The sequence below is a fragment of the Nerophis lumbriciformis genome, linkage group LG25 (genome assembly GCF_033978685.3).
Source record: "Nerophis lumbriciformis linkage group LG25, RoL_Nlum_v2.1, whole genome shotgun sequence".
Lineage (NCBI taxonomy): Eukaryota > Metazoa > Chordata > Actinopteri > Syngnathiformes > Syngnathidae > Nerophis > Nerophis lumbriciformis.
In genome coordinates this window covers 30,242,894-30,268,500 of record NC_084572.2, presented here as the reverse complement: position 1 = coordinate 30,268,500, position 25,607 = coordinate 30,242,894, and the positions used below count along the sequence as shown (strand labels likewise).

The 25,607-nt window shown below is 39.6% G+C and overlaps 1 protein-coding gene across 3 annotated transcripts in view; it reads left to right on the top strand.

The window, feature by feature from the left end:
• mad1l1 (mitotic arrest deficient 1 like 1) overlaps positions 1 to 25,607 on the top strand; it is a 254,119-nt gene that overhangs the window by 34,754 nt on the left and 193,758 nt on the right. For all 3 annotated transcript variants that reach the window (XM_061984162.1, XM_061984161.1, XM_061984160.1), the window contains exons 5-9: positions 3,570 to 3,694; positions 3,755 to 3,836; positions 3,912 to 4,042; positions 6,435 to 6,549; positions 15,325 to 15,386. In XM_061984162.1, coding sequence (XP_061840146.1) covers positions 3,570 to 3,694; positions 3,755 to 3,836; positions 3,912 to 4,042; positions 6,435 to 6,549; positions 15,325 to 15,386 — 515 coding nt within the window. The remainder of the gene's footprint in view (positions 1 to 3,569; positions 3,695 to 3,754; positions 3,837 to 3,911; positions 4,043 to 6,434; positions 6,550 to 15,324; positions 15,387 to 25,607) is intronic.

Genomic DNA, 25,607 nt, shown 5'->3' with positions numbered 1-25,607 from the left:
TTTAAATATCCAAAAACTGCCATACTGTCCAGGTGACTTTTCCTCTTCATTTTTACTTTCTCTTCTCACTCCATGCAAAGAATCAACCGCCAGACAAGAAGATGTCACAACCAAACTTTGCATTTGATTGGCTGTTAGTCACTCCCACTGATCAGCGATCACTTCCTGCGTTGCTCGGTTACCAGAGAGACTGACTGATACAGAGTTTTGATCGGCTCGACCCACTTTTGGGCCAGTTGTCTTGGACAAATTCAGTCTTAACACACCTTAGACCAGTGAGTTTCAACCTTTTTTGAGCGAAGGCACATTTTTTGTGTTGACAAAATCCGGAGGCACACCACCAGCAGAAATCATTAAACAACGAAACTCAGTTGACAGTAAAAAGTCGTCGCAATTGTTGGATATGAATTTAAACCATAACCAACCATGCATCAATATAGCTCTTGTCTCAAAGTAGGTGTACTGTCACCACCTGTCACATCACGCCGTGACTTATTTGGAGTTTTTTGCTGTTTTCCTGTGTCGTGTTTTAGTTCTTGTTTTTTTGGTATTTTCCTGTAGCAGTTTCAAGTCTTCCTTTGAGCGATATTTTGTTTTTATCCTTCTTCGTGGGGACTAAGGCTGCAGCTAACGATTATTTTTCTATCGATTAATCTATAGATTATTTTTTCCGATTAATCGGTTAATCTATAGATTATTTTTTCCGATTAATCTATAGATTATTTTTCCTTTTACCGATTATTTTTTTTATTTAAAATGAAGATGAAAAAATAAATGTAGGCCAGTTTTTTCAAAAGGCATGGCTTTTATTTACAAAAAAAAAAGTATGGCCACTCAGTCAACATTGACAACAACATGACAAAATATTCTGTAACAATGTAAACATTTAACAAAATTAAAAGTAGCTTATTTGCTTTTAATGTGCAAATATAAAAGTAAACATCCAGTGCAAATCTTAATATTCTGCAATAGTATAAGCATTTCAAAAGTAAAAGTATTGCTTATTTTGCTTTAAAATGTGCAAAAATAAAGATAAACATCCAATTCAAAAAAGTGCAAAACGGAAATATTCTGTAACAACAGTGTAAACATTTCAACAAAAGTAAAAGTATTGCTTATTTGCTAAAATGTGCAAAAATAAAGATAAACATCCAATACAAAAAAGTGCAAAACAAAATATTCTGTAACAACAGTGTAAACATTTCAACAAAAGTAAAACTTTTGCTTATTTTGCTTAATAACACAACAATGATAGTATGATTAAAGTGAAAGTTAATTGTTGGTTTGTACTTAGTATACGTAATTGTTAATGTTGTAAAAGGTATTTGCACAACTAATTAACGTTAGCGTTAAAGAGGAGCGCGTCTTTGTAAACACTGAACAGGCACGCCAAACGCTCCTCTCAGAGCGAAACGTGCTTTAGTTTATGAATTTACAACGCAGATACAAATGACACATTCATGTTTTTGTCTAATGATGACAACGTATACTCACGCGGACGATTGACTAGTTGATGGTGATGGCAAGAACGCTGCCGTTGTGCTGCTATGATAGGCCATTTCCGCTCGACACAGTGTGCATACAACAACATTATTAGCAGAGGTGGGTAGAGTAGCCAGAAATTGTACTCAAGTAAGAGTACTGTTACTTTAGAGATTTATTACTCAAGTAAAAGTAAGGAGTAGTCACCCAAATATTTACTTGAGTAAAAGTAAAAAGTATGTTGTGAAAAAACTACTCAAGTACTGAGTAACATACACACACACATCATACATATATATATATATATATATATATATATATATATATATATATATATATATACACACATACATATATATATATATATATATATATATATATATATATATGTATATATATATATATATATATATATATATATATATATATATATATATATATATATGTATATATATATACACATACATTGATATATACAGTATATAATTTATATTTATTTATTTTGCCGTTTTTGTTTACATGTTAAAGGTGTTTTAATAATTATACATGCATGTTTAACATATAGATTCCTTTCTTTCATGAAGACAAGAATATAAGTTGGTGTATTACCTGATTCTGATGACTTGCATTGATTGTAATCAGGAAGTAGTGCTGGTAACGTCCACGTTTTCAAATGGAGGAGAAAAAAAGTTCCTCCTTTCTGTCTAATACCACATGAAAGTGGTTGTTATTTGGCATCTTATTTGTCCACCTTCCATATTCGTTTTTATACCCTTTACAAGAAATACATCGGCGGCAAACTCCGTAGCTTGCTAGCTTGTTTGCGCTGGCTTTCGGAGACTCTTATTTTGAAAGCGCAGGCGCGATGGAGCGGGACTTTTATTGTGAAGACAGGAACTGTGCAGTCAGTCTTTACGGTTGAAATAAAAAAGGGTCTTTTTTCCTTCACACTTTTGATTGATTGATTGGAACTTTTATTAGTAGATTGCACAGTACAGTGCATATTCCGTACAATTGACCACTAAATGGTAACACCCGAAGTTAGCTCGGAGCCAGTCAGGTCATGTGACCCCTGGCTCTGTTTGATTGGTCCAACGTCACCAGTGACTGCATCTGATTGGTGGAACGAAGTGAAACGTCACCAGTAAGGCAGGCACTTTGAAGGTCTGTCTGACAGACCAAAACAAACAAAGCGTGCATTAACAGATCGATAAAAATTAGTAGCGAGTAGCGAGCTGAATGTAGATAAAATTAGCGGAGTAAAAGTAGCGTTTCTTCTTAGGCCGTTTATTGAAATACTCCCACACTTTTGACGACTTTTGGCGTGCTTTTTTCCCCTCGCTCGCACCGCTCGCATCGTCTGCTTTGCGCTCCGCCATGACGGTAGTGTGACGTAAATATGCGACGCGTCGACGAACAAAAACGTCCTCGACGTATTTACATAACCGATGACGTCGACGCGTCGTTTCAGCCCTAGTGGGGACATTGTCGATTGTCATGTCATGTTCGGATGTACATTGTGGACGCCATCTTTGCTCCACAGTAAGTCTTTGCTATCGTCCAGCATTCTGTTTTTGTTTATTTTGTAGCCAGTTCAGTTTTAGTTTCGTTCTGCATAGCCTTCCCTAAGCTTCAATGCCTTTTCTTAGGGGCACTCACCTTTTGTTTTTTTTTGGTTTAAGCATTAGACACCCTTTTACCTGCACACTGCCTCCCGCTGTTTCCGACATCTACAAAGCAATTAGCTACCTGCTGCCACCTACTGATATGGAAGAGTATTACACGGTTACTCTGCCGAGCTCTAGAGAGCACCGACACTCAACAACAACACATCATTTACAGACTATAATTACTGGTTTGCAAAAAATATTTTTTACCCCAAATCGGTGAAATTAGAAAATCTCCCACGGCACACCAGACTGCATCTCACGGCACACTACGCGGCACAGTGGTTGAAAAACACTGCCTTAGACCACAAGAAAATTTTATAGATAATCAGGTGTTTGCTGTCTTTGGTCGGAAGGGGGAAAAAATCAAGACAAAAACTCTCCCCTACCTCTCTCTTAAGCTCTGTGTTGTGTCTCCAGACCATCATCTGTTTGAAGGATGAGATCAGAGACCTGAAACAGAAGCTTCAGAACCAGGACTCCATCCTTTCTAACAAGAAGTTAGAAAAGCAGGAAGTACAGGAGCAGCTGGATTTACAACGCAGGTAACTGCTCGGGCACAAAATAGTCTTACGAAACACGACTGACATGTCCTCTTCAATCAGGAAATACCAGGAAATGTCTCAGCTGTGTCAAAGTCTCCAAGCGGCCCAGTCCACCTGCTCAGAGCACGTCATGAAGATCAAGGTACAGCAAAAGCCCACATGGACAAAGGAGGAGAATGCAACCACCCGAGTGGTCTCCCTTTTTGTCCCCCGCCAGGAGCTGGAGAGACGCCTGGCCCTCCAGGAGCAGGACGCCGCCATAGTTAGGACCATCAAGTCCGAGGCCACCAGGGTCCCAGATCTGGAAAAGGAGGTCATGCGGCTGAGAGGGGAGAACCTTTTTCTCAGGTCAGAAATGTAGAATTGTCACAGTCACTACGTTTCCATGCACTAGATTAGTCTGATGTCTGAAATAGTTTGTTTTTTTGTATTTTCACACCGATGTGTGAAGTCCAAGTTTCCATGCACTCTCTCCAATGGAACTATTGATCATACGACACGTGCCTCCCGTACAGTGGGGGGCGCCTATTTCATTAAAGCACGGTCAAATGAATTGCTTTTCCAGTTGACCTATGACGTCACACTGGCCACTTGCTGATCGTTACTCGTTTTAACTGATGTCCGCTGTAATATTGGCACAAATATTACGTCTCTGATGACTATGCTGATGTTAAAGAGCAGACACCATCAAGAAATGGGCGGGCGTGGCGCGGTTGGGAGAATGGCCGTGCCAGCAACCTGAGGGTTCCTGGTTCGATCCCCAGCTTCTATCAACCTAGTCACGTCCGTTGTGTCCTTGAGAAAGACACTTCACCCTTGCTCCTGATGGGTCGTGGTTAGCACCTTGCATGGCAGCTCCCGCCATCAGTGTGTGAATGGGTGAATGAGGAAATAATGTCAAAGCGCTTTGAGTACCTTGAAGGTAGAAAAGCGCTATACAAGTATAACACATTTACCATATTTTCGCCACACCTAGTGTGTGTGTGACAGTCATTGGTACTTTAACTTTATTTAATAATAAATAATAATGGATTAGATTAATGCACCTGGGGATAGGTTGATTGGCAACACTAAATTGGCCCTAGTGTGCGAATGTGAGTGTGAATGTTGTCTGTCTATCTGTGTTGGCCCTGTGATGAGGTGGCGACTTGTCCAGGGTGTACCCCGCCTTCCGCCCGATTGTAGCTGAGATAGGCTCCAGCGCCCCCCGCGACCCCAAAGGGAATAAGCGGTAGAAAATGGATGGATAGATTAGGGCTGCAACAACTAATCGATTAAAATCGATTATAAAAATAGTTGGCGATTAATTTAGTCATCGATTCGTTGGATCCATGCTATGCACATTTTAATAAACCTTTATTTATAAACTGCAACATTTACAAACAGCTGAGAAACAATAATCAAAATAAGTATGGTGCCAGTATGCTGTTTTTTTTCCAATAAAATACTGGAAAGGATAGAAATGTAGTTTGTCTCTTTTAGCCGATTATTAACCGATTAATCGAAGTAATAATCGACAGATTAATCGATTATCAAATTAGTTGTTAGTTGCAGCTCTAGATTAGATTTTATATAGCGCTTTTCTATTATTAGATACTCAAAGCACTCACAGAGAAGTGAAAACCCATCATTCATTCACACTTGGTGGTGGTAAGCTACATTTGACTGACTGAAGCGAGGCTGCCAGTTTGCGCCTATGGCCCCTCCGACCACCACCTATCATTCATTCATCATACATTCACCAGTGTGAACGGCACCGGGGGCAAGGGTGAAGTGTCCTGCCCAAGGACACAACGGCAGCGATTTGGATGTCAAGAGACGGGGAGGGAACCTGCAACCCTCAGGTTTCTGGCACGGCCGCTCTACCCACTACGCCGCTAACCATTTAGATTGCGCTACGAACATGACTCCACAACCAAGAATGTATCTGGGCGGATGCAGGTCCAAAGTAAACAAAGACCGGCACAAGAGTTTTTTCGAAGGAATTTTCGGACGACGAATCATGGAAACAAAACTTTGAATATCTCAAAGTTCATTAATAGAGCTCTATAGATTGATGGAAGGAGTTTTAAATCCGAAAGAAAAGACTGTTCATGCCACAGTCGATACTGTGAAGGTTGCAATGTTCTGGACTATCTTGCCAGTTGTGTGGAATACAGAGTTATTGTTAATCAATATAGAGTGCACAAATGCAGCGTGAAGAGGTTTGCATACGCTCTATTATTTGCCTTTAATATACCTGCTTTATTCTATTTCATCTCATACCTTCTTAAATTACCCTCAGTTTCTTCTTTTCTACCATTGATGCACTTCAAAATGTTCTGTTCTTTTAATTTTTTTGAAGCAAATAAAAAGTCTCCTCCTCATTCCAATTGTTGCTACGTTTCTTTGAATGGTATCTGCCTCTGGGTTGTATGCCACTTGTTGAGACTGGTGCATGCGCAAAATGAAGGGTCCTCTCCGGCCGCGCACACACACCCCCTCGAAAGGTCTGGTTTCCAATAGCATAATCTTGTTGTGTTAGTCCGACTTTTCAAAAACCGTGCACGATCGGATGAATGTGTTTTCATGGGCTGTAGGAGGCTTTTTTAGAGACAAACTATTTGAGAAATCGGACTTATTTAGTGCATGGACACGTACTGACTGAAACTGATGAATGAACAGTGACGTGTGCGACATGCTTATTATGTACGTGTCCTGTGACGGTTAACAGCGTCTCCTCACTGCGTCTTTAATGCAGGGACAACCGAGAGAACTGCAGCTTGTTGAAGGAGGAAGTGGAGGGCCTGAAGAGGAAGCTGGAGCGCACGGCCAAGGCCAAAGAAGATCTGGTCAACATGGAACTGGAGAAGGAGGTACAGTACTTCACACAAAACATTGCTTTCCTCAAGTCATTGTGGAAATCATGAATGTTATTATAATGCAGTTTGTATTTATAACGTTCCAGTTTTATTTTAGGTATAACAACTTTAAATTAATTTGCGATCTTCTTGACAATGCTTAAATGTAAACTATTGTCAACCTCCACTTCAATGCAGTTTCTATGCCGCTAGATGAAGCCCAAACAAAATCTCGTTGACATGTATGACTTAAGTGTTATTATGACAATGACAATAAAAGGAATTTAATTGAATTGAAATGTTATGTCAAGTATAGCATGTCAATTTTAAAAGTCATTACCTGCCTACTTCTGTTTTTTTCCACTTCAAATTTCTTTATATAGCGCCATGTCACAACAGAAATGATCTCTTAAGGCACTTTTGTTTTGGCCTAATTTTTTATGATGGGAGATATTAAATTTGAATGGTAAATTGATAGCATGATTAGAATTAGGATTGTCTTGATCCGACAACTATTGGTCCGATATTAGCAAAAAAACTAAACAAGTATGGTATGATAAATGGCTGTCATTTCCGAAGCTGGACAGCCATTTAACATCTAAAGGTCCTTCGATTGACACACAAATTTGATTATTTTCTTCTATTTTAGTAAAGTCATTTACAAAAGATAAACATGGTAGGCTATAGGCTAATCAAAGCTAGCAGCTACTCAACAGCTAAGCACACAATAGCACCCAAGATAGACATACGTAATATGTGTCCTTTAAAGGGGAACATTATCACAATTTCAGAAGGGTTAAAACCATTAAAAATCAGTTCCCAGTGGCTTATTTTATTTTTCGAAGTTTTTTTCAAAATTTTACCCATCACGCAATATCCGTGATGCCGATACAAACAAACATGGCGGATAGAACAGCAAGGAATAGCGACATTAGCTCGGATTCAGACTCGTATTTCAGAGGCTTAAGCGATTCAACAGATTACGCATGTATTGAAACGGATGGTTGTAGTGTGGAGGCAGGTAGCGAAAACGAAATTGAAGAAAAAACTGAAGCTATTGAGCCATATCGGTTTGAACCGTATGCAAGCGAAACCGACGAAAACGACACGAGAGCCAGCGACACGGGAGAAAGCGAGGACGAATTCGGCGATCGCCTTCAAACCAACGATTGGTATGTGTTTGTTTGGCATTAAAGGAAACCAACAACTATGAACTAGGTTTACAGTATATGAAATACATTTGGCAACAACATGCACTTTGAGAGTGCAGACAGCCCAGTTTTCATCAATTAATATATTCTGTAGACATACCCTCATCCGCTCGCAGATTTCTTTGACTTAATCGTTGGAAATGCATCTGCTTTGAGTGTCGCAGGATATCCACACATTCTTGCCATCTCTGTCGTAGCATAGCTTTTGTCGGTAAAGTGTGCGGAACAAACGTCCAATTTCTTGCCACTTTCGCATCTTTGGGCCATTGGTGCAACTTGAATCCGTCCCTGTTCGTGTTGTTACACCCTCCGACAACACACCGACGAGGCATGATGTCTCCAAGGTATGGAAAACAGTCGAAAAAACGGAAAATAACAGAGCTGATTTGACTCGGTGTCTGAGAAAATGGCGGATTGCTTCCCGATGTGACGCCACGTTGTGACGTCATCGCTCCGAGAGCGAATATTAGAAAGGCGTTTAATTCGCCAAAATTCACCCATTTAGAGTTCGGAAATCGGTTAAAAAAATATATGGTCTTTTTTTCTGCAACATCAAGGTATATATTGACGCTTACATAGGTCTGGTGATAATGTTCCCCTTTAAAATTTCCAAAGCTGGACAGCCATTTAACATCTAAAGGTCCTTCGATTGACACACAAATTTGATTATTTTCTTCTATTTTATTAAAGTCATTTACAAAAGGTAAACATGGTAGGCTATAGGCTAATCAAAGCTAGCAGCTACTCAACAGCTAAGCACACAATAGCACACAAGATAGACATACGTAATATGTGTCCTTAATTGAACAATATTGCAGTGTAAAACAGCACATTTGTCAATATAAACAAGTATGAAATAATTCATCATTATCATCTTCATCTAGTTCCATCTTCTCGCAGAAGGTTGAATGTCATGGTTCGCCAGTATCACCAGTTTTTAGCTATTATGTTACAGTCCTAATCACATTTAATGTTCCATGTTGTGATGTTATCTTGGTCTTCCTCCTCTGCTTTTCCCTTCTATTTTCCTCACTAGGAGTTGAGTTTGAAACAGATAATGTCTGATTGTGTGCCCAGAGAACATGTTTTTCCAATCCATAATGTCGATTAAGAGTGTTCTCTGTTGGTTTGTCATTATTAGTACTGGTACTTCTTCATTGGCTTTTCTTTCTTTCCAGGATACTTTTAATATTCTATGTAAACACAATATCCCAATTGATTGCAGTCTTTTTGCAATTGATTTAGTTATTGTCCAGGTTTCAGATCCATTTAATAAAGTAGCACTTTAGTATTGGGAATCTTCACTGTTTTCCTTGATGTTACAAGTTAAAAGTACATATTACTGAATGCCCTTTTGGATATGGCTAGTCTACATTTTAATTTCTTTCTACCATGATCCCTCCATTGATATGGTCTAGAGATGCGCGGATAGGCAATTTATTTCATCCGCAACCGCGTCAGAAAGTCGTCAACCATCCGCCATCCACCCGATGTAACGTTTGATCAGAACTGCACCCGCCCGCCATCCGCCCGATCTAATATAGATGATGCAAGGCATTAGTGAGCCTGCCAACTACTCCGGTTTTCCCGTAATTCGTACGGTTTTCATCAACCTATTCCGGGTTTTTCATTAATTAAAAAAAAAAAAAAAGGGTGAAAACTACGCGAATTGCACCTTGTGCAGACAAGATTTTTCGATCGGACACGGAGGAATTAGCGATGTAAAAGACCACGTTGGGACAAAAAAACACAAGTCTAATGCCGTTGCTAGCGATACAAGTGGAAAACTTTCAACGTTTTTCGTCGCCCAAACAGATTCTTTGGATGTGATAAATGCCGAAGTTTTATTTACGGAGGCAATAATTGAGCATGGATTTCCAATCGCACTGGCTGATCACATGGGACAGTTAAATGTTTGTCATGCAACCTTTAAAAATCATTACGTGGTGATCGCGGTCCCAAAAATAAACTTTTCTTGCATGATAATGAAAATTCGCTTTATATTACTATAGAGTCCTTTTAACGAATGAGTTTGATGGTTTATCACAAACCTTAAATGAAAGAAGTCCTTTGTTCTCCTGCACCATGGCCTTGCTTCGTGTTTGGTGCGCACGCTTTATAACCTCACTGAGGTTATAAAGCTTTTGCCTGTTAAAGAAAGGAGACTGATCCAACGCAGCACAGACTTTCGCGTGCCACGCTGTCACGACCCAGACGCACACCAGTGCGCAATCATATGGGAGCCGCGCTAAGCGCACCTCCAAGCGCGTCTCGCTGCCGGCGACGGACGGGTATATGGGCCCGACGCTCCAGCGCCATCCATTTTCAGGGCTAGTTGATTCGGCAGGTGGGTTGTTACACACTCCTTAGCGGGTTCCGACTTCCATGGCCACCGTCCTGCTCTCTATATCAACCAGGGTGAGCCCCACCCCTTTCGTGAGCGCACTGCGCGCGGAGTGACCCCTGTTACACGCCCCCGGCAACAGGGGTGGCGGGCAGGTAAGCTGCGCGGGCGGAGCGCGCGGAGTGACCCCTGTTACGAGCCCCCGGCCACGGGGTGGCGGGCAGGTAAGCTGCTTACCTGCTGCGCGTGACGCCGGCCGCGGCGAAGGCGGACGAGGCGGGGTGTGGGCGCGGTAGTGACCCTGGACGTGCGTCGGGCCCTTCTCGCGGATCGCCTCAGCTACGGCTCCCGGTGGGGCCCTCTCGGGGGAAGGGGCCTCGGTCCCGGACCCCGGCGAGGCGTCCCTTCTCCGCTCCGTAAAAGTGTCCATCTCTTTTCTTTTTTTTTCTTCTGTTGTGGCATATGCAGCAGGTGCCTGCTCGTTTTTCGTATGTGGGTAACAACATTTAACTATGTATATATATTTCCGAATTGGTTTAACTGCCACCCGCAAAAAAAAAAATAATAAAAAAAAATAAAATATATATATATATCTAATTAATCCACCCGACCCGCGCGCGGATAAAATCTTATTTTTTTAAATTTCATCCGCCCGATCCGCGGATAATCCGCGGACTCCGCGGTTGTGTCCGCAAACCGCGCATCTCTAATATGGTCTGTCTTAAATACTTAAATTCATCAACTTGTTCAATGTTTTCACCATCTAGCTTTATATGAATTGTGGGCATTTCGATGTTCTTCTTTGTAATATGCATGGTCTTGGCTTCTTTTGCATTTTATTTTCATTCCATATATTTGTCCCGCTTTGTTGATGATATGCAATAGGTTTTGCAGGTTGTTTTCATTTTCAGCAAGTGCAGTGTCATCTGCGTATCTCAGGTTGTTGACAGTTTGGCCGCCTTTAGAACCGCCTCTCAGATTTTCAATGCTTTTAAAGATTTGTTTAATGTAGATATTAAACAGGTATGGGGATAGAATGCATCCTTTTTGCACACTTTTCTTTAAATTGATCGCATCAGAAAAGCCATCTTCAGATCTAATACCGGTATATGCTTTTTGTGTCCAGTATAAATGTATGATGAGTTTGATTATCCACAGCATTTGTCTTTCCGTGTAGTCTGTAATACTTCTATTAATTTTTCATGATAAACTTAAAAGACTGTATAAGTGCATTCGGTTAATTAAAAAAAAAATAGGTTTGTGTTTTTCATACCGACCGTTGTTCTCTGTTTGACAAATTTTACTTGATTAAACATGTTTTTAACATGCCACACTACTAAATAATATACAGTAAACATGTATGATTGCCGCTGGTATCGTATCAGCCCATACTGACGGTTCTAATATTGGTATTGTATTAGAAGTAAAAACACCCCAATTAAAATTGAACAAAAGCATGCTATGTAAATTGTAATGTAAATTGACTGTATAAGAAAAAATAAAATTAGATAACCAAATCAATGTAAAAATATTTCAGAAATACATTATAAAAACTAAAATGAATTTATAATGTTTAATAATTCACACATTTAGCTGGAAAAAATAAACCATTGCATTGAAAGTAAAAAATTTGTAGTATTTTTTTTTTGTTATATAACAATATCAGTATCTCACGGTATGTTATTGTCACGGTATTAGGGCGACGGTACGATATTATTGTGGTATTGTCAAAAAATGGCTTGGTAAAAATGCCAAAGTGTGTAAAACAAAGTGGCAGAAATGTTTAGGATAAACACACTTCCTGTAATTGAACACTAACATAACGCTCAAATGTTCTAATCGTATTTATTACTACAAACATGTATTTTTAGGTGCAAAAAATAGTGCTGGAACAGCCACTGTTTTAAAGGGGAACATTATCACAATTTCAGAAGGGTTAAAACCATTAAAAATCTGTTCCCAGTGGCTTATTTTATTTTTCGAAGTTTTTTTCAAAATTTTACCCATCACGCAATATCCCTAAAAAAAAGCTTCAAAGTGCCTGATTTTAACCATCGTTATATACACCCGTCCATTTTCCTGTGACGTCACACAGTGATGTCAATACAAACAAACATGGCGGTTAGAACAGCAAGGTATAGCGACATTAGCTCGGATTCAGACTCGGATTTCAGCGGCTTAAGCGATTCAACAGATTACGCATGTACTGAAACGGATGGTTGTAGTGTGGAGGCAGGTAGCGAAAACAAAATTGAAGAAGAAACTGAAGCTATTGAGCCATATCGGTTTGAACCGTATGCAAGCGAAACCGACGAAAACGAAACGACAGCCAGCGACACGGAAGATAGCGAGGACGAATTCGGCGATCGCCTTCTAACCGATTGGTATGTGTTTGTTTGGCATTAAAGAAAACTAACAACTATGAACTAGGTTTACAGCATATGAAGTACATTTGGCAACAACATGCACTTTGAGAGTGCAGACAGCCCATTTCAGGCACGCTAAGAACATATATTTTTCCACGATTTCAGCACTCAGGTTAACCATACCTAAATAGACACAAAATACTGCATTACAAAAGACTACCCGAATGTACTCGAATGATTGAAAAAAATTAATGTTTTTAAGCTAAATTATTGGTAAACAAAGTTTATGTATAATAATTTACGTAAAACCGCGAGTAATGAATAAAGTTTTCATCAATTAATATATTCTGTAGACATACCCTCATCCGCTCTCTTTTCCTGAAAGCTGATCTGTCCAGTTTTGGAGTTGATGTCAGCAGGCCAGGGAAGCTAGGGTCTTTATCGTTGGAAATGCATCTGCTTTGAGTGTCGCAAGATATCCACACATTCTTGCCATCTCTGTCGTAGCATAGCTTTCGTCGGTAAAGTGTGCGGAACAAACGACTGACCATTTCGTCGGCTTTCCCCACAGCCTCGTATTTTGAACAAATTTCGTCCAATTTCGTCCAATTTCTTGCCACTTTCGCATCTTTGGGCCACTGGTGCAAGTTGAATCCGTCCCTGTTCGTGTTTTTACACCCTCTGACAACACACCGACGAAAGTGAGAAAATGGCTCCGAGAGCGAATAATAGAAAGGCGTTTAATTCGCCAAAATTCACCCATTTAGAGTTCGGAAATTGGTTAAAAAAATATATGGTCTTTTTTCTGCAACATCAAGGTATATATTGACGCTTACATAGGTCTGGTGATAATGTTCCCCTTTAAGCAAATATAAAAAAAACAAAAAACTTACATTTGAGTGTGTTATAAACTGACAATGTAAACATTTTTTTTTTTTAAATATCAGTCTGCAAAATGCTGGTTGTCAGAAAAGTTAACCGACTACTTTTGATAATGTAAATACCTCACAAATTGATGTTTAGCTTCGATGGCTTCAAACATATTTTCCGGGTAATGGTTTATCAAGTACAGTATTTTCCGGACAATAGAATGCACTGGTTTATAAGCCACACCCACAAAATCTTAGAAGAAAACAGTGTTTTTCATATATTAGCCGCAGATATACATGTTGTGAAAGGAGTTATATACACCGAAAGATTTTGAAAATGTTTATTTACATACCTAATTGTTTCCAAGCCGTGTCTGTGACACAGCAGTAAAACAACTGATCAAACTAAACAGAAGTCATCGCCATGGACCCACTAGCTGCGGTAGCTAACTTTCCAATTAGCTAAACAGACGCAATAAGTCCACGGTGGCGTCTTGGGGAATTTACCGAGGTATTTGTGAAACTGAAACAATACAAAAAGAATGCCATTGTAAGTTAATAATACTAACACAGACGCTCGTGAATGTGTTAGGATATTAGCAAATGCTAATGACGCTATCTTGATTACATCACGGTAGCACGTACAAATATGCCTGAAAACACTCCTACAGACATCAGCCATGGGATGCTTTAGTAAGTAAGAATTGTTTTAGTTATATTGTAAAACTTACATATGTTGTTCGGAGTGATGATAGAAGAACCCATACGAAATAAAACTACACTCACCAAGTTATCATTTGATATTGTCGCATGTCTCCGCATTATTGTGAGTGTTTTAAAACCACAATACCGCGGTATCTACAATACTGTTACATCCCGATTATTTTTCTCTTATTGGTGTTAAAGGGGAACATTATCACAATTTCAGAATGGTTAAAACCATTAAAAATCAGTTCACAGTGGCTTATTATATTTTTCCAAGTTTTTTTCAAAATTTTACCCATCACGCAATATCCCTAAAAAAAAAAGCTTCAAAGTGCCTGATTTTAACCATCGTTATATACACCCGTCCATTTTCCTGTGACGTCACATAGTGATGCCAATACAAACAAACATGGCGGATAGAACAGCAAGGTATAGCGACATTAGCTCGGATTCAGACTCGGATTTCAGCGGCTTAAGTGATTCAACAGATTACGAATGTATTGAAACATACCTTCATGTCAGCAGGCCAGGGAAGCTAGGGTCGATATTCTTCTCTTGATCATCTTCGGTGGCATAAGGGGCGGTGTGAGCCAAGACATCCAGGGGGTTTAGCTCGCTCGTCTGCGGGAACAAACTGCCGCCATTGCTTGCCGTGCTACCGAGGTCCTTTGTCCCTGAATTGCTCACACACTCCGGCAGATTCAATGGGGGTCTGGCGGCAGATTTCTTTGACTTTATCGTTGGAAATGCATCTGCTTTGAGTGTCGCAGGATATCCACACATTCTTGCCATCTCTGTCGTAGCATAGCTTTCGTCGGTAAAGTGTGCGGAACAAATGTCCAATTTCTTGCCACTTTCGCATCTTTGGGCCACTGGTGCAACTTGAATCCGTCCCTGTTCGTGTTGTTACACCCTCCGACAACACACCGACGAGGCATGATGTCTCCAAGGTACGGAAAACAGTCGAAAAAACGTAAAATAACAGAGCTGATTTGACTCGGTGTTTGAGAAAATGACGGATTGTTTCCCGTCATCGCTCCGAGAGCAAATATTAGAAAGGTGTTTAATTCGCCAAAATTCACCCATTTAGAGTTCGGAAATCGGTTAAAAAAATATATGGTCTTTTTTACTGCAACATCAAGGTATATATTGACGCTTACATAGGTCTGGTGATAATGTTCCCCTTTAAGATTACACTTCAGAAAGGTCCTTATATTGCTCCGACCTCACCTTTGTTGTCCAATGGCTGCTAATGAAGCAGGTATTTTTAACTTGATGTTTCTTCACCCCCACAGAGGTTGACAGAAAAGATCAGAGCGTGGGAAAACCTTGGTCAGTCTACCGGACTCAACATCAGGTCAGTGATGTTTTTTTTTTAAATCCTTCAAAGACGACCGCCACATACCACTGCAAAAAGTCAGTGTTCAAAAAACAAGAAAAAAAATACAAAAATTAGGGGTATTTTATTTGAACTAAGCAAAATTATCTGCCAATCGAACAAGAAAATTTGGCTTGTCAAGACTTTCCAAAACAAGTAAAATTAGCTAACATCAATGAACCCAAAAATACCTTAAAATAAGTATATTCTCACTAATAACAACTGTACTACTATATGAGTACGTATTTTCTATTGTTTCATTGAAAATAAAACAGCAAAGTCCATTTGGCTGTCATCTGTTTTAATTATGAGACACAATTGTGTCAAAGTCATGATTTTTTTTTTTTACATGCTTGAAATAAGAAATTATTACTTTAAAAAAAGTAGTTTTATACTTGTGAGTGTTGATGACACAGCTTTGCAACAGTTGATATTCTAGTTCCAAGCATACTCATAAAATCTCAGCAACAAGCTGTAATATCTTACTGAGATAATTTAGGACCAAAACACTTAAAACAAGTAAAACACTCTAACACAAAATCTGCTTAGTGAGAAGAATTATCTTATCAGACAGAAAATAAACAAATATCACCCTTATTTGAGATATTTAATCTTACTTAGATTTAAGTTTTTGCAGCGTATTTACTGTAACCAAATGCGTGCAGTAGAGCAAGAGACCTGTAGGTGGAGCTGTGGTTTTGTAAAATAAAACCGACTAGTGCTCCATAAACTGGATGGTTTACACACGTGTGTGCGAGTTTGTGTGCGGGGGAGGGGGTGTGTGTGTGCGTGTAAAATACCTTTCCGTGTTTGTCTTCATGCTTTCAGTCCAAACAGGTAATGAGAGAATGATTGCATGTTTCCTTTTGAGCGGCCGAGCAGATCTGACACATTATAAACACCATGGCCGCCCTCGACACACACACACACACACACACACACACACACACACACACACACACACACACACACACACACACACACACACACACACACACACACACACACACACACACACACACACACACACACACACACACACACACACATACATACACACACACACACACACAAGCTTACACACTAGATTCTCTGTGATTAAGTGTGACAGTGATGCAAGCAGAATGCTAAATGGGAACACAACCAGCGGGTGTTGTAAAGCTGATTTGTCTGTCCTATCATGTGGGCCTGTGCCAAGAATGCAAAGGTACACAATGTTAACTTTTAATTGACTTGCGCGTTTATACGACTAATCAACTAAACTCTGCGCGTGTCTTGCATTTGCTTTCGCCCGGCGTTTGATTGGCTCCAAAGACGACTTTGTTTCACTCTTATGATGACAGTTCTTCTTTGCTTTTTAAGTTTTTTGTTTAAAGTACCGTTGCTGCAGCGAATGATATGAGGTAATGTAGCGAGTCACGTGGCAGACTTTAATAAAGGTGGTGTGGGATGTGAAACCACTCAATGGAACAATCCCAATCATCCTGTGATTGATTGGTGACCAGTCCATAGTTTATTGGTAATTTAATGTTATTTCTAAAACAGCACAGAGCTCCCCGTAAACAGAGGATTTATGATCGTGAGCAGCCTGTCGCTTCTGTGCTTTTTCACACTTATACTCTGTAATCAGAATTAGGGCTGCACAGTTTTGAGAATAAACCTAATTGCGATTTTTCTCTCCAAAATCGCGATTCGATTAGCGATTTATATATCTTATACATAAAACAGCAAAAATAACAAGTGAAGGAAGACATGTTACTTTTAGACTGTCAATCGACATATTATTGTCTCAATGTGCCACATGTGAGTTCAAACCCCGGCCGAGTCATACCTAAGACTATACAAATGGGACCCATTACCTCCCTGCTTGGCACTCAGCATCAAGGGTTGGAATTGGTGGTTAAATCACCAAAAATGATTCCCGGGCGCGGCCTTCACACTTATCCATGTTTGGCACATTTTAGCTGCTTGATATTTCTAAATGATTATAAAACTTTAGGGAAGACCCCCCCCCCGGCCAAAATTTTTCAGCCCAATGCGGTCCCCCAGTCAAAAAGTTTTTGACACTTTTGGTCTACGTCATGCTCTTAAAGGGGAACATTATCACCAGACCTATGTAAGAGTCAATATATACCTTGATGTTGCAGAAAAAAGACCATATATTTTTTTAACCGATTTCCGAACTCTAAATGGGTGAATTTTGGCGAATTAAACCTTTCTAATATTCGCTCTCGGAGCGATGACGTCACAACGTGACGTCACATCGGGAAGCAATCCGCCATTTTCTCAAACACTGAGTTAAATCAGCTCTGTTATTTTCCGTTTTTTTCGACTGTTTTCCGTACCTTGGAGACATCATGCCTCGTCGGTGTGTTGTCGGAGGGTGTAACAACACGAACAGGGACGGATTCAAGTTGCACCAGTGGCCCAAAGATGCGAAAGTGGCAAGAAATTGGACGTTTGTTCCGCACACTTTACCGACGAAAGCTATGCTACGACAGAGATGGCAAGAATGTGTGGATATCCTGCGACACACAAAGCAGATGCATTTCCAACGATAAAGTCAAAGAAATCTGCCGCCAGACCCCCATTGAATCTGCCGGAGTGTGTGAGCAATTAAGGGACAAAGGACCTTGGTAGCACGGCAAGCAATGGCGGCAGTTTGTTCCCGCAGACGAGCGAGCTAAACCCCCTGGATGTCTTGGCTCACACCGTCCCTTATGCCACCGAAGATGATCAAGAGAAGAATATCAACCCTAGCTTCCCTGGCCTGCTGACATCAACTCCAAAACTGGACAGATCAGCTTTCAGGAAAAGAGCGCGGATGAGGGTATGTCTACAGAATATATTAATTGATGAAAATTGGGCTGTCTGCACTCTCAAAGTGCATGTTGTTGCCAAATGTATTTCATATGCTGTAAACCTAGTTCATACTTGTTAGTTTCCTTTAATGCCAAACAAACACATACCAATCGTTGGTTAGAAGGCGATCGCCGAATTCGTCCTCGCTTTCTCCCGTGTCGCTGGCTGTCGTGTCGTTTTCGTTGGTTTCGCTTGCATACGGTTCAAACCGATATGGCTCAATAGCTTCAGTTTCTTCTTCAATTTCGTTTTCGCTACCTGCCTCCACACTATAACCATCCGTTTCAATACATGCGTAATCTGTTGAATCGCTTAAGCCGCTGAAATCCGAGTCTGAATCCGAGCTAATGTCGCTATAGCTTGCTGTTCTATGCGCCATGTTTGTTTGAGTTGGCATCACTATGTGACGTCACAGGAAAATGGACGGGTGTATATAACGATGGTTAAAATCAGGCACTTTGCAGCTTTTTTTAGGGATATTGCGTGATGGGTAAAATTTTGAAAAAAACTTCGAAAAATAAAATAAGCCACTGGGAACGGATTTTTAATGGTTTTAACCCTTCTGAAATTGTGATAATGTTCCCCTTTAAACGGAAGCAATAACCGATAAAAACTGTACAGTGTTTATAATGTAATCATAATATATAATAATAATAATGCAAGTAACCATTTAAAAGGATACTAACTTATTTCTCATTACTGTAGAATTGTTTACCATTGTACTGTAATTGGAAGGTAAATAACAAGCGGTAGAAAATTGATGGATGGATAACATGGCAGTCACTCAAATGCCGGTGACGGGAGAAAAAACCTCAGCCTCTTGCGGTTATTTACCGCACTAATTAAAAGCTCAATGTCGATTTGATTTTGATTCATTGTGCAGCCCTAATCAGAATCAGCTTTATTTGCTACGTATGTTTAAGACACAAGGAATTTGAACATATAATTATGTTCAAGGGAATACAATAATAGTGCAGTGATTAATTGAGCAAAAGGATGATTAGGTAAACATGAGTAGTACATTCAAAGTGACAGATTAGTTCCAGGGTTATTTCACAACATTAGGTCTGACACTGATTATTTAGCGCAGTCATTGGTGGGCTGCGAGCCGCTAAAAATATATGTTTCTCAGCTGTGGTTCGTATTGATACTCAGTTGAAATTCACTTTTCCACCACCTCTGGCAGTAATGACAATATCAAACAAACAGAATAAGTCTGGAGGTAAAGTCATAGAGAAGTTTTTTAAGTGCAAAAAATATGACTAAAGTGGTAAAGCTGTATTTTCATTAGCACTGTAGTTTTATTGACAATTTAGTTAGGTAACTTATTCATGATTATTATTTAATATTAATTCAGTCAGAATATCAATGTTTTATATCAGTCGATAATTATTTATATTTTTTATGAGCTATCGAAAATGAGGACCAGGAGAAAAATATATTAAATGTAAAGATTTTTATTTAAAATGTAACCTCAAACAATAAATGTAAATACAACTCTAACACATTGATTACTTGGCAATCACATTAACCTCTTAAAATGCCGTGCCAAAATAAGGAATATGTAAGAAATGCTTAATAAAGTTTTATAAAATAGTGTGAAAAGGTAAACATAGAGAAACCTGTGAAGAACTGCAGGTTTTGTTCCAGGAAGTTACAGCGTGAGACTTTGATTTATTTGAACTGTTTTTAACTTTTTAACTGCCTTTTATCTAACAAATTGCTCTTAAGATATTTTTTATCTGCTCTTTTTTATGTGTGTCTATTTTACCTCTGTTTTAGATTATATTCTTTTAGTCTGTCCTTTGCCTGTATTTCTTTGCTTTTTGTGTTTTTACTTGTTTACTTTGTTTTTCAACTGTGGTTGTTTTCAAAAGGCTTTAGACAAACTTAGACAAACTGTAAAATTGTTCCTTTTATAAATAAAGTTGGTATAGTATGGTGCTCTAAAGGGTGAGCGCGGCCAATGTGGTGTGGTATTAGCGGTTTTGGTTGAGACCAGCGCCTTGCATCATTTATAGACCACATTGTTCTGACTACGGTAATTAAAAAAGAAAATCCCCAAAAAGTGCCATAAAGTCGAGGTGACTTTTCGTCTTTTATCCATTTTTACTTTCTCTTCTCACTCAATGCAACGAATCAACTGCGAGACAACAAGATGGCGCAACCAAACATGATAGTTGTACCTGATTGGCCGTTAGCGTGTCACTCCCACTGATCGGTGATCACTTCCTGCGTTGCTTGGTTACTAGAGAGCGAGTGTCTTTATTATGCTTTAAGATGTAATATCGGAAATTATCGGTATGTGTTTCAAAAAGTAAAATTTATGACTTTTTAAAAAGCCGCGGTACGGAGTGGTACACGGATGTAGGGAGACGTACAGAGCAGTTGCATCTCCCAGTCATACTTGCCAACCATCCCGATTTTCCCGGGAGACTCCCGAATTTCAGTGCCCCTCCCGAAAATCTCCCGGGGCAACCATTCTCCCGAATTTCTCCCGATTTCCACCCAGACAACAATATTGGAGGCGTGTCTTAAAGGCACTGCCTTTACGTGCCGGCCCAATCACATAATATCTACGGCTTTTCAACAGCCATACAGGTCACACTGAGGGTGGCCGTATAAACAACTTTAACACTGTTACAAATATGCGCCACACTGTTAACCCACACCAAACAAGAATGACAAACACATTTCGGGAGAACATCCGCACCGTAACACAACATAAACACAACAGAACCCTCCCCCCACAACCCTGTCCACCTCAACCTCCCTGAGAGAGCATGTCCCAAATTCCAAGCTGCTGTTTTGAGGCATGTTAAAAAAAATAATGCACTTTGTGACTTCAATAATAAATATGGCTGTGCCATTTTGGCATTTTTTTCCATAACTTGAGTTGATTTATTTTGGAAAACCTTGTTACATTGTTTAATGCATCCAGCGGGGCATCACAACAAAATTAGGCATAATAATGTGTTAATTCCACGACTTTATATACCGGTATCGGTTGATATCGGAATCGGTAATTAAGAGTTGGACAATATCGGAATATTGGATATCGACAAAAAAGCCATTATCGGACATCTCTAGTCTTTATTCATGCAACCAACCTTGCTGCGCGACATCGCTATCTTCCGACGAAGAAGAAAACCATTTTATTTTTATTGCTATCGATTTAATTGTCTATCACAATGTAATTGATATGGTTTTATCGCCCGTCCTACACCTGGTACACCTGCTGGTCCAGCTGCCTTTCACGTGAACGCCATTAAATAAATGTTTGTCAGAGAGAAAGCTTTTTTTTTCCAAAAGCTATTCTTCACTTGGTAAGACGTACGAACCATTCTTCTCTGCAGCACAATCTCTCACATTAGTCGCCTGTAAGTGTGCCAGCAAGAACAGAGAAACATCAACTGTCAGTTTGAGGCAGAAATGTCAGAATAGGGACATTTGTATTAGAAAAATAAGCTCCTTTTGTATTTCTGTTTGTGGAGATATACTTTATTCATGACTATATACGTATTAAAAAGTCAGAGATTGACATTATCTGAAGTGGAAGTAGCAGTGAAATATTCCACTCAAGTAAAGTGGGGTTTATTTTGAAGTGTTACTCAATACTGCAACACACGTCAACATTAACGGACCCATTTTTCATAGATATGACTTTGTTGGCTCTCATATTTTATTTAGACAAAAGCCATCGACCGTGTACGTCATCTTAAGCGGGCACTTTTAAGTAACAGGAAAATCATGGTGGACCAGGACTTGATGAGTTGGACTGATATTGAATTGATGGATGGGTTGTCAACTTAAGTGGGTTCCTCTGTTGTTACTTCCAACTCCTGGTTGTTAGATATATTTAATTGAAAGACGGTAAACATTGTACATAACAATGTGTCCCCCTGAAAATGTTATTCAACAATGCTCGGCAAAAACAAAATAAATGTACTGTATTTTCCGGACCATAGGGCGCACCGCATTATGAGGCGCACTCCCGATGAATCGTCTATTTTCGATCTTTTTTGATTATAGGGCGCATTAAAGGAGTCATATTGTTATTTTTTTCGAAATGTAAAACACTTCCTTGTGGTCTACATAACATGTAATGGTGGTTCTTTGGTCAAAATGTTGCATAGATTATGTTTTACAGATCATCTTCACTGACAGTCGCTTCAGTATGCGCCGTTTTGCGGGCGGTCTTATTTACGTGGCTCACCTTCGCCAGCATCTTCTCCCCGTCATCTTTGTTGTAGCGGTGTAGCATGCAAGGACGTGACTGGAAGAAGTGTCAAAAGATGGAGCTAACTGTTTTAATGACATTCAGACTTTACTTAAATCAATAACGGAGCAGCATCTCTTCATCCGAAAACAACACCACCACAAATTACACCATGTACCAAATTAAATTGCTTCCTAGTCGGTAAGCAAAACCAGAATTATTCTGTACATTAGGCGCATCGGGTTATAAGGCGCACTGTCGTGTTTTGAGGGAAAAAAAGGATTTTAAGTGCGCCTTATAGTCCGGAAAATACGTTACATGTCAGGGATGGTGTCAGAAAAATTGTATGTAAATTATCAAAAAACTTTCCGTTCTCTGAGTTCCCAGTGAACAGACAAGAGGCTGTCTTTGTTGCACCAAGCCAAAGGCTTGTAAAATTCCATTGTGTACGAAGAGAGGAGACTATTTATCTATTTTGATCCAAGACCTGCCCAAGCTGAGGCATTTATTTCTTTTGTGTTAATGTCACCGAAAACAATGTCTGTTTACATACCCCCATTCCTTTAGAAACAGCTGTTGTTATGTAAACAGGGAAAGTCCAAATAAAAAGAGGTGGCGTACAATCTTTCGCCAGAGCGTGCTGAGACACTGTCCAAGGGTACAGTGTCCAGGCGTCTCTCCTCAAATTGAGCCAAATTGAATTCTGTCTCTGTTTAATTCTTTGCTTCTTGTCTTGTTTAATAGATGTCATCAGTGTTTGAACCTGACAGATGGATACCGTATTCTGTACTTTTATAGGTACTGACCGAATTTCGTCGGGAGTACTGGGTACTAATTCACGTCCAAGCACTTGGAGGTCAAACAGGCATGATGTTGCAATTTTCCATACAATGAAAGCAAGTATGCCTGATGGAAAGCGCTCAAAAGTAGTACTCCACTTTTCAAAATGTGCTAGCTCGATGCTAATGCACACATTGGCATGCTAGTTACATGCTACTGTTTACTGTTTCGCATTATCAATTTTAAATGGCCATTACTAATATGTTGGATCCACTATAGACTGGACTCTCACAATATTATGTCAGACCCACTCGACATCCATTGCATTCGGTCTCCCCTGGGGGGGGGGGGGGGTTACCCACATATGCGGTCCTCTCCAAGGTTTCTCATAGTCATTCACATTGACGTCCCACTGGGGTGAGTTTTTCCTTGCCCTTATGTGGGCTCTGTACCGAGGATGTCCTTGTGGCTTGTGCAGCCCTTTGAGACACTTGTGATTTAGGGCTATATAAATAAACATTGATTGATTGATTGATTGATTTTAACATCTCCAAATGTGTTAATGAACACTGGAACCCAGATGCACGTTACAATCTAACAGCTGGTGTGTAATAAATACAATACTTACAGCATAAACAATTTGACACAAGACTGGAACATGCAATTTAAATGGGACATATGCAAAACCAACTTTTTTTACCTATTGGTAACCGTTTTTGTGTATTTGAGTCTGCATGAGTCTTAACAATACGAAATTAAACCAGAGAGGCATGGTGTAGATGTTTATAAAACAGTCTTGCCTTCCTTCATACGTACCTCCTCCATACGATCCATTTGGAATTTGCCTAATTTGTGACGGTTTCCCAACTGTGACGTCAGCGGATATCTACATTAGGGATGGGTACCGAATTTGGTACTTTTACAGGCACCGATCAAATTCTGTTGGTACTATTGAGTATTGATTCACGTAAAATCAAACATAGCCATATTTGAATACCTTTGTTGAGAGTGACGTTACATCCGGTCCGGTTGCAGACTCGTCACGTCCGGTTGCAGCGTGAACACGGGCTCACATAAACAATCACTCAAGCAGCACTCAGAGCGAACTCAGCCTTGCAATTTTCAACACCAACAAAGCAAGTATGCTTGGTAGAAAACGCTCAAACATAAAGTAAGGCTCCACTCTTGCAAAATGTGCTAGATTGATGCTAATTTCCATTGGATTTGCTCTAAACAGGCTACTATTTGCATTGGCGATTTTATATGGCGATTTTCAACACTTCCAAATGTGGTACTGAAAACTACAACTAAGATGAATGCTCAAATCAAACAGTTGGTATGTAATAGTGCTTAGTAGGGTTGTACGGTATACCTGTATTAGGGTAGTACCGTGATACTAATTAATCATATTCGGTACTATACCGCCTCTGAAAAGTACCGGTCCCGCACCCCCCGTGCCCCTGCCGTCGTCACATCTTGTTATTGCTGGTTTTACAAGCAGAGGAGCATGTTCGGCAGCGCACAATCACAGAGTACTTACAAACAGACACAGTATGTAGACAGAAAAGGGAGAATGGACGCATTTTGGCTTGAAAACTAACGATAAAGGTGAAGTTATAACACTGAAAGGCCCTCAGGAAGAGGTGCTTTAAGACATGGCTAGCTAGCTAGCGGCTAACGTCCATCCGCCGTCGGCAGTGTTTTAGCTACTTCTAAATCACTAATCCTGGCTTCCATGGTGACAAAGTAAGTTTCTTACAAGTATCATCCCTGCAGGACGAGGAATAGCTAAACATTCTTCACTACACACCGTAGCTCACCGGCATCACAATGTAAACAAACGCCATGGGTGGATCTACACCTGGCATCCGCTATAATGATACCAAGTACACTAGCGTATCTAGTCGATACTACTATGATTACGTCAATATTTTTTGGCATCACATCATCTTCTTTCGTTTAAAAAAAAAAAATCATATTATATTTATAAACTCAGGAAATAAAAAAGCATCCAAAACAACAGAAGAATAAGTGATTATTACATTTTAACAGAAGTGTAGATAGAACATTTTAAAAGAGAACGTAAGCAGATAATAACAGTAACTGAACAAGTAGATTAAAAATTCATTTTCTACCACTTGCCCTTAATAATTTTGACAAAATAATAGAATGGAAAATGACACAATATATTACTGCATATGTCAGCAGACTAAATTAGGAGCCTTTGTTTGCTTACTTACTACTAAAAGACAAGTTGTCTTGTATGTTCACTATTTTATTTAAGGACAAACTTGCAATAAGAAACAAATGTTTTATATACCATAAGTTTTTTTGTTAAA